Below are 10,561 nucleotides of genomic sequence, written 5' to 3'. Positions count from 1 at the left end.
ATGTAAAATCGATTTAGATATTTATTAGTAATTGCGTAAAAAAGTTTCATTCAAATCCTTTGGGAGTTTTGGAAGTTATAGCCATTAAGTTTATTTAATACATCTAACAATTCAATAATTTTTTACAAAAAAGAAAGAAAATGTGCTATATTACGTAAGAATAATCTTGTGTACAAGCATCCTACAAGCTAAAAAAACAAAACACAAATACAATTTCAAAAATTGACAAAACAATGAACAAAATTAAACACAAAAAGACAAAACTTTTTGAACATACTTAAATTAAAGATAACTAAATAAAACAATCAATTACCAAATAAAGGTAAACTTGTTGACAAAACTAGAGAAGAAAAAAGGAAAAAAAGAAAACTTTCCAACATGTCCAAGGTTAAAACCTATCATTAAAAAAGTCATCCAGGTTATAATATGCCTTAGACAATAAAAGCGACTTTAATTCTCTTTTAGATTTCTTAATATCCGATATATGTCTAACACACAGAGGAACATGATTGTAAATTTTTTTACTTATGTAAATTAATGAGTTTTTGGTAAGGGAAGACGTAGGAATAGGTAGGATCATTTACACGACGAGTCAAATGGCCAGTGTCAGAGGGTAGTTTGGGAATTTCGTGAATAAGAGCAGCTGTTTCTAAGATAAAGAGTGAAAAAAGAGTTAGGATTTTTTCAGAAATGAAGAGGGGTTTGCAAGAATCTCTTAACTTAGCAGAACACAGGTATCTAACTGCTTTTTTTTGAATAACAAAGATAATGTTACGTAGCCCCTTATTGGTTAAACCCCAAAAAGGCAAGCCATACCGAATATGAGATTCAATAAGTGAAAAGTACACTGAACGTGCAACCACCCCTCCCAGCTCTTGTTTTGTCATTCTTACTGCGAAACATCCAGAAGATAATTTCCCAGCTAAATGTAAAATATGATCTTCAAACCGAAGGCGACCATCAATGGTAATTTCTAGGAACTTGCAGCACTCTTTATTCTGCAAGAGGGAATTTTCGTCAAACATCAGACCCTGAACATCGCACTTAAACCCCATAATAGACGTCTTTCTTACATTAAACACGAGCCTGTTGGAAGCACACCACCCTGATAAAATCTGAAGGTCTTCAAGGATACAAGTCTTAATATAGTCAGAATTTTTATGGCTCCATAGTATGGTGGTATCATCAGCAAACTGAACCACCTTGCCCTGCAGTTTCAATGAACTCAAGTCATCCACATACAGTAAAAATAACAGTGGTCCCAACACTGAACCCTGGGGAACGCCGCATTTTAGGGATCTAGAAGCAGACAAACGCCCAGACACTGAAACCTTCTGAGTACGATTTGATAGATAGGACTCAAGCCATCGCAATGCTACGCCTCTAAAACCATATTTATCGAGCTTAGATAACAGTATTCCATGATCCACACAGTCAAATGCTTTGGATAGATCACAAAACACTGCCGCCGATGACTCTCCAGAATTCAAGGACACATAGACGCTCTCCAAAAAGCTAAAAACAGCATCATGAGTCCCTTTACCGGCTTGAAATCCAAACTGATTTGCAGACAAAATGCCATTATGATGTAAAAAGGACAAAATTCTGCTTTTTGCAAGTTTTTCAACTATCTTAGAGAGGGTAGACAAAATAGAAATGGGACGGAAATTACAAGGCTGATCCAACTCTCCACCCTTATGAAGAGGGATAACCACTGCCTCTTTTAAACATAAAGGAAAAATGCCATTATGTAAAGAATTGTTTATGGCAGAAACTAAAGCATTTAAGGCTGAATCAGGCAAAAAGAGTAACAACCTCGAAGATATCCCATCAGCTCCAGATGATTTATGGTTTTTTAGGCGTTTGATTTAATTTTTTACTTCGGTAAGTTCGACAGGATGAAAGAAAAATGAATGCTCAACCGACACTTGTTGAAGATAGTGTAAGGGATCAATGTTACTACGAATGCCCTTGAGCAAGATATTAGGTATATCACAATAATAGTCGTTTAAAATGTCAGGTCTTAACTCCGGTTCCGATACTTTTCTATGGCAATGTCTAAAATCATTAATAATCGACCAACACTCTCTTTGCCTATTTGATGACATATTTAAGCGATCCCTATAATAATTAGATTTTGCTGCTTTAATTGTCTTTCTGTACAGACTACGGTATTTCTGATGATATACAAGGATATTTTCATTTGTGGTATATTTGCACAATTTAGTCAAAAAACGGAGGTTTTTCGCAGAAATTCTAAGGTCTCTTGTAACCCATGGTTTTCGTTTCTTAGTTTTAATCCTCATTTTAGGAAAGCACTGATTGATCTTATCACACAGAACTTGAAAAAATAAAGTAAGTGGGTCAAAGTAAGTGGGGAAGCCGTTTCAAGTGCATTCCAATTTACCGAAACTGTAGCAGCAGAAAAAGCATTGAAATTTCTCCTGCTGAAAATTCTTCCCATATAATGAGATGAAGATGATACAGTATTATATAGCATTTTAGCAAGAATAGCTTCATGGTCGGAAATACCAGATGGGAGTACTGTGCATAAAACGTCATCAAAATTTGTACAGAAATAGTCAATTATAGTTGCAGATGAAGAAGTTATTCGTGTGGGAGAAAGAACGTGCATTTTCAAGTCGTAAGAATTTAAAATACTTAAAAGAGAAGTACGTGGCAAGGTTTCATCAGTGTAGTTGATATTAAAGTCACCAGCCAATATAACCTTAGAGTGTAGGGACAACTGGGATAAAATAGAATCAAGTTTGTCCAGAAACATAGCAATATCTCCTGTAGGTGGCCTATAAACACAAAGAATATATAAATTAAAACGCTTACAAAAAGACCGGCATATGCTGCGTTCTCGATTTTGGTTGCTGGATATCGATCGGACGCTAGCTTCACACACATCTTGAAATGACCTGTCATAGTTAATGCCGGCCACACACACAGAGACTTCTCTCCAGATTTAATCCGTCGCGGTTTAAATGCACCCATTCACTATCAGGCCGCCCGCAGGCCGATGCCTGAAGGCATTTAGCCCTAAGGCGTGTTTTCTCCACATATACGCAAGTCTACTGCAAGTCGAGACCTGCCGTCGTTGGAAACCCTACTGTGAATGGTGATTTCTTGTCAGTTTATGTCCGAAGGCCAGAACTTTCATCAATTTTAAAAATTGGACTGAATGTCAGCAATTTTTTTTGAAATTTTGTCGTTTTAAACAGGATAAATATGAGCGACAGGTGCAACCAACCTGAATTTATAACTGGATTGATAGATATTTATAGAAATCCGTGTAACAGAACCCGTAGATACAGTAAAAAATAAAATAAATAATCTAAGAAGTTCATTTAGAAAAGAACTGAAAAATCTAAAAAATCAGGTAGCGGTTCAGAACAAGTATATGTACCCAAACTTTGGTATTTCAAGTTACTTATGTTTACATCTGATCAGGAAACTCCGCTGCAACCAATTTCAAACGACAGTGATTACGAACATGACACAGAAGAAGAGATTTCTGATAACGAGGTAAGTGAAAAAAAAAATTTGAATTGACGTGTAGTGCATAACACTGTGTTATGTGTTTTTTTGCACAAGGTGTTTTGTAGTTTCATAGATAATAATATATGTTATGGCTAATATAGATACTTGGATAGTTTGCAATCTAGCCAGCTATTTTGTAAACTAGCCAGATGCGCTGTTATTTTGGAGTAATCTGCATATTCTTGCAAAATAGCGGATAACGAGTTGCTAGTTTACGAACAAGCTGGCTAATATGCACACTATCAAAGTCAAAGTCAAAGTCAAAAATAGCTTTATTGTTACATAACATCATCTGTTGTTAACAAAGCATTATATAAAATCTTAAAGATAGTTGACAACATAATCTTTTACAAAAATATAAAAATTTTAACAATTCTTACATACATAGAATATAGAACACACCCAAAGAAAGGGTAGTAAGAATTCACATTACGCTGCGCAAAATTCTTCACTGTCAAAAGATTGTATTTAAAAACTCGTCTACAGAATAAAATGCTTTAGCAAGCAAGAGTTTCTTTATATTTTTCCTAAATAAAACGTTTTTCACAATTTATTAGCCTTATATAAAGGGGTAGGTGGTTAAAAAGCCTTCTGCCCCCATATACAAAAGAGGACTTAATCTGCTCATTTTTTGGGATAGGTAGAGGTAAAGAGAAGGTTGTTCGGAGATTGTAACCCGAGGAGGGGGGCCAAGTTGATGGCGATATTTTTTGTGGATAAGACAAACAGTCTCTAAAATAAAAAGGCATGGCAATGTCAGGACAGAGTGTTTTAAAAACAATGGCCTACAGGGGCTACGAAAGGGAGCTGCACACATATAGCGTATGGCTCTTTTTTGCAAAATAAATAGAGAACTGAACAAATACTGAGAGCACACACCCCAAAACACAATACCGTATCTCAGATAAGACTCTATAAGAGCATGGTAGGCAATTTTGGCCACATCACGTCCCAGAGAATGTGTTGGAATTTGAGAGATATCATTGACATATAGCAGGAACAATATTGGTCCAAGAACAGAACCCTGGGGTACACCAGGGTTCCTCCTTCACAACTCCTCTGAATCCATAGGTTTCTAGCTTCTGTAGCAGTATTGTGTGACTTACACAGTCAAACGCCTTAGATAAGTCACAGAACACCGCCGCCGCACTCTCCCCAGCGTTCAACCCCATGTACAGACTCTCTAAAAAATTGAAAATAGCATCAGATGTACCCAGTTTCGTCCGGAATCCAAATTGCTGATGGTTAAGAACATTATGCCGTTTCAGAAATGCCATCATCCTAGTTTTTACCAATCTTTCTACAAGCTTGCCAAGCGTGGGAAGCAGGGCTATGGGTCTGAAATTTGATGGGTCATCATAGTTTCCACCCTTAAATAATGGTATAATCAAGGCATCCTTGAGTAAATGTGGAAAGGACCCACTTGAAAGTGAAACATTTAACACCTCAGCCAAAGAATCAAGGGTTGGTAGCGGTAGCGCTGTTAGGACCTTTAGTGACAGCCCATCCCATCCAGAGGAGTTCTTATTTTTCATTGAGGATAGAGCTTCCATTATTTCACTAGAATCTGTTGGTCTAAAGAAAAATGTTTCAGGCACCTTAATGTTGTGTAAGTATGAGCGCGGATCTCCAACAGACTGAGGCAATAATATTGATAGACCCAAAGCAACACCCTGGAAAAAATGATTGAGTGTTTCGGCCGACACCGTGCTATTAGAAACAGAAGGGTTCCCATGTTCGCCACGTAAGTCATTAACAATTTTCCAAGACTCTCTAGACTTATTTCTTGATTGGTTTATTTTACTTGAGTAGTATAAGTTTTTTGCCAATTTCACTGTATCACGGTAAATTTTGCGATATCTATTAAAGTAGGATATGAATTTGGAGTTGTCCAAGGCAAACTTTCTTATGGAGTGCAAACACCGAAGATTTTTACCAGAAACTAATAGACCCCTGCTATACCAGGGTCTTCTCCTTTTTTCCCTAATTGTCACCATGGGAAAAGTTGCCTCAAAAACATCCACTAAAGTTGAATGGAAACTCTCAAAAGGATCACCGTTGTTAAGTATGATACCATTCCAGTCTATTGAATTACAACATTCTTTAAACTTACAGAAATTTTTTCTAGTGAACAACCTTCCGCACTTTTTTTTTCTTGAGGTACACTTTTTTTCACTTAGAAGAAAGGAACATAATACGGCCTCATGATCAGACAACCCGGCATTTACAATTCTACATGCAACCTGCGTTTCACAGAGAGTAGAGCAAACATAATCTAAAAGTGATGCTGAATTAGCAGTGATGCGAGTAGGTTGGTCAACATGCAAACTTAAATTAAAAGATTTCAGCACTCTATGTATCGACAAATGATTGTTAGAGTTATTGCAGTCTAAAAAATTTACATTAATGTCACCTGTCAATATTAGTGATGCATTTACCGATATTTGGCTTAAAATGTTATATAATTTATCAATAAAACTACTAAAATTACTCGAGGGTGACCTGTAAAGGCCTAAAATGTACAAATTTAATTCCTTAGAATAAACAATGCAAAATTCAAAAGTTTTTTCTTCCAGGAGATACTCAAACTTGGTTATATCAACAAAGTTATATCTTTCTAAAAACTTATTCTCTATTAATATCAAAGTTCCACCATGATTATACTGAGTACGGGAATAGATGGATGCAAGAGCATAACTTTCTATGAAAAAAGGTTCACCCTGTTTGAGCCAATGTTCAGTCAAAACAACAATGACAGGGTTATCTTCATATGCTAAAAATAAAGAGAGTTCATCAGATTTATTTCTGACTGACTGAATATTTAAAAGGGCTAAAGCAAAATGGACTCCGACTGAGTTTGGCCTAAAAAAGTTTTGTTGTGTTCCAGAGGTCCACTATTCCATGTTATATCCATACAAGGTATAGTTTTTGATACTATTTTTAAGGCAGAGTGAGTGGTAGATATATATATATTTTAAGAAATGGCATATCTGAAACATCGGTTTAAAAAATGGGTATTTTATGTAGGTTAATTTAGTAAAATAGCTGCTAGTTTGTATGCTAACAGATAATTTTCACAACTATTTAATTTTTTTAGTAAATATTAAAACAAAAGAATATAATCTCCAAAGTAACCAACAAAATTATATAGTTACTACTATAGTCTGCATACCAGCCAGCTAGTTTGTAGACTACCCAAGTATCCATATTAGTCGTAACATTAATAATATAAAAACAAGATACTGTATGGTATTTTATAAATATCTACAAATATATTTTATTGAACCTATAGGAAAAAAAGTTACATTACAAAAAATTATCTTGCCAGGACACTTTTCCTCTCTGCATAAAATACTGTTTGTAAGCACCGCGATTTTCTTTTGCCATGTGTAATGGATTCCTACCATAACCTAGTTGTAAATTATTTAAGGTGTTTTCGCTTCTCCAATCTCCCGATATTATGTCCCCAGTATCAAGGAGTTCAGTATCAACGATGTTTTTAGATAAGTAGGCGTTTGTTGCATGGCGCCGTAAAAAGTTATGTAGGACACAAGATGCGAGGACAATGTAATTTATTTGTTCAGGCTTTATATTAATTGCAGTATGAAAAACTCGATATCTGTTAACTAAAATGCCAAACGCGTTTTCTATAGTACGCCTGGCTCGACTACATCTATAGTTAAGGATTCGTTCATCCGCTGTTAATGTTTTGTGAGAAAAAGGTTTAAGTATGTGTTCGTGTAATGGAAAGGCATCATCCGCCACAAAAACAAAATTCATATTTCCTTTGGTAGTTTCATTGTTTGGTTTGTTTAGTTTTCCATTTATTAATCTATCGTGAAATGTTGTGGTCTCAAAAACGCCTCCGTCGGATACTCGTCCATTACATCCAACACTGACGTAAGTAAATTCGTAATCGGCGGTAACCATTGCCATTAAAACGACACTGTCATAACCTTTATAGTTATAAAAGTATGATCCACTATTACATGGCTTGACAATTCTAATATGCTTCCCATCAATGGCACCTCCACAGTTGGGAAAATTCCATCTACTCTCAAAGTTTCTTGCTATAAGTTGCCGTTCCTCACGGGTTTTGGAAAACTAGAAAAAAAATCTGCCATGAAAATACCTAAATTTCGTCTGTTTTTATTTTAGAAGTTTAACATTATTCTAGATAAAAATATACTCGTATTTTACAAATCTTGCTTAATTTTTTTAGGCCGAACATATTAACGAAGAAATTTCGAGTCCCAGAAGTACTGGTATTGACGAATCTGAAGATACGAATACCGTACCAACGCCACTAATGTCCCCTCAACCGGCTGTTTTGGCAAGTAATAGCAGATGTTCCTCAAGAACCTCTACAAATTTAGCTAAATGTTCTGCACCAAAGAGAAAGTTAACAGAGCAACACGACATGATTGAAAAGGTTTGCAGCACAATTTTAAGAAATGGCATAGCAGATGAGTTTCATGTAATAGGAGAAAATGTAGCTTACAAACTGCGAAGAATTAATGAAGAACAAAGATTTTATGCCGAACAAATAATAAACAAAGTTCTGTTTTACGCAATCCAGAATAAATTGACTCCCGACTCAGACGTTGTAGTGAACAAACCTGTTTTCAGCTATCAAACAATCCAGAAGCCAGTCTCAAATAAGTCTTATTATCAGCAGAATTCAAATGTTATCCAACACCAACAGTTATATCAATTTTCAAAGCCACTCCACACAGTCACAAATAACACACCTTTTTCGCACTCAAATGTTGCTTTTTCTGACCAACCTACAGTTTTGTCATCTGCTGGCCAAATTAAAGAAGAGTTGTCGGATTTAATTATTTTAAAATAATAAAAATGTTTTTATTAAATAAATAAATTTTAACAATAAATTTAATCATTTTGTAATCGTAAATTAGTTTCATAAGTTTCAATTACGAATAAATAAATGTTTATTTTCTTACCTTTAAATACTCTTTTTTTAAAACTTTGTAGATGCACTTGCACGTTTCAGGGATGATGACTCCTAGTGCCTAAGGGGAAATAAGTGTTGAAAATTTCAAATCCTCAAAGCTTCTTCCTGTTGCTGGGAACCGTAATGTTGCAATTCACCTTTCTTCTGCACTAATCGCTCTCCTCATTTTGGTATTTGTTCTTTGTAATGTCAAATTTAACGAGTCTTAATAGTGTTTTAAAAGTCTTATCATCCATACGGAGATAATTGTTTAAATCGTCTGAACTAGATTTTCGAAGTTTTTTAATAAGACTTATATGAGACAATTTTTCTCTCTCTAGAAGCCAATTTTTAACCCAGAATATTTTCCGTTGTCTAGCTGGCTTTTCGATTAACAGAAGTAATAATAAAATTATTAATTTCTTCAGTTTTTTTGAATTAGCAATTTTGTTAAACGCAACGCTCATTCAAGAAACTACGATCGACTGAGAGTGTGTGGACATGTTTGGGGTCGCCTGCAGGCAACGATCTGAAGGGCCAATTCTTTAGGTTTTGACCCGAAAGGCCGACTGAATAGCGTGTGGCCTCCCTCGGCCATTGCCTGCCGTTATGGCCGTCAGTCCATGGCCTGCAGGCGATCTGTTAGTGAATGGGTGCCTTAAGTCGTATGTTTTTGGCGGACTTGGTATGTCAGAGGTAAAAACTTTCGTTACCAATAACGTAAAGACATATTTATGATCAAATCTGACAGACTTAATATTTTGCAGACAAAACCGTATGTTAGTGGATATAATCTGTACAATTATCTGCAGACTATGCCTGAAAATAAGTTTGTAGCCTCGGCAAAAGTTTTGAGAGAACGCGATCGTAAATAAGGCTACTAATTTTTGTGTTTATAGGTATGTGTGAACAGGGAAGATGCCTAGCAATAAGAAAAATATTGCACTGTGTTTAGCTATGTCTGGTATGATTCTTATGGCAACTAAACATCGTAATATTAGAAAACGTAGCAAATGGGTCAAAAAATGGTTGCTGGAAAGAGAGTCTCTAAGCCACGTACCATTATTAAGAGAAATAAAACAAAACGAACCTATGGATTTCAAAAATTATTTAAGAATGGATAGTGCAACTTTTGGTAAAAAATTTAAAAAGAGTAATACGGATGATCCAGGAAATCACCGACCCATATCAATAATACCGATATTATCTAAGCCTATTGAGCTCTGTCTAAACCAACGTCTCATATCGTTTTTTGATAAACATAATTTACTTTCACCAGCGCAGTTTGGCTTTCGAAAAGGAAGATCCACTGCTGATGAACTCAGGGTAATGGTAGACTACCTGGCTGATTCATTTGAGGGGGGCAAGATAGTGGGTGCAAATTTCTGCGACCTCTCAAAAGCGTTCGACTGTGTCTCGCATAATATTTTGTTGAGCAAGTTGGATTTTTATGGTATCCGAGGTATTTGCCTGGAACTTATCCAGTCCTACCTTTATGAACGTCAGCAGATGGTGACTTGTGGTGGAAAAACATCCTCCATACTTCCAATAACAACAGGGGTGCGTCAGGGATCAATCTTGGGTCCTCTTCTGTTTTTACTTTATGTAAATGAATTACCCGCCCACTTCTCAGAGGCGATATCTGTACAATATGCGGATGACACAACTCTTCTCAGTCGGCATTCAGATCTGATTTCCCTACAGAATGGAACTAGTGCAACACTTCACAAGTTAAAAGCATGGTTTGCTGACAATAATCTAAATAAAACAGAGGTGCTTAATTTCTCTTTAAGGGAAAGACATCACAGAATAGACGCGATCAAATTTCTGGGTGTTTATCTAGAAAATAAATTATCATGGAAGAGCCATATAATAGATCTGGCAAAAAAACTCTCGTCGGTTCTTTTTCTGTTGCGCAGAATTGTTCAATTGGCGCCTCCAGTAGTATGTAGAACGGTGTATATGGGACTTTTTCAATCAAACTCAGAATTCTAGAAAACAAAAAACCAATAGACAGTTGTAGACCTTTATTCAAAAATTTAAAAATCATGACAATGCCTG

At 35.8% G+C, this 10,561-nt stretch overlaps 1 protein-coding gene across 5 annotated transcripts; it reads left to right on the top strand.

Moving 5' to 3' along the window:
- The first annotated feature begins 3,256 nt into the window (after window positions 1-3,256).
- On the top strand, window positions 3,257-8,517 carry LOC126745997 (uncharacterized). Of its 5 annotated transcripts, none has more exons than XR_007663770.1 (3): window positions 4,174-5,611; window positions 5,675-6,465; window positions 7,769-8,517. XR_007663770.1 is itself a non-coding variant. In XM_050454084.1 (2 exons), the coding sequence occupies exons 1-2, from the start codon at window positions 3,439-3,441 to the stop codon at window positions 8,396-8,398; spliced, it is 723 nt and encodes a 240-aa protein (XP_050310041.1). In that variant the 5' UTR covers window positions 3,257-3,438; the 3' UTR covers window positions 8,399-8,517. The 5 variants fall into 5 exon arrangements, 1 of the variants encoding a protein (XP_050310041.1); XR_007663769.1 differs by having other exon boundaries at window positions 4,180-5,290; window positions 5,419-6,465; XR_007663767.1 differs by having other exon boundaries at window positions 4,180-5,290; window positions 5,416-6,465.
- Window positions 8,518-10,561: the final 2,044 nt, after the last annotated feature.

Source organism: Anthonomus grandis, chromosome 16 (genome assembly GCF_022605725.1).
Source record: "Anthonomus grandis grandis chromosome 16, icAntGran1.3, whole genome shotgun sequence".
Taxonomy (NCBI): Eukaryota; Metazoa; Arthropoda; class Insecta; order Coleoptera; family Curculionidae; genus Anthonomus; species Anthonomus grandis.
This window is presented reverse-complemented; position numbering and strand designations above follow the sequence as displayed.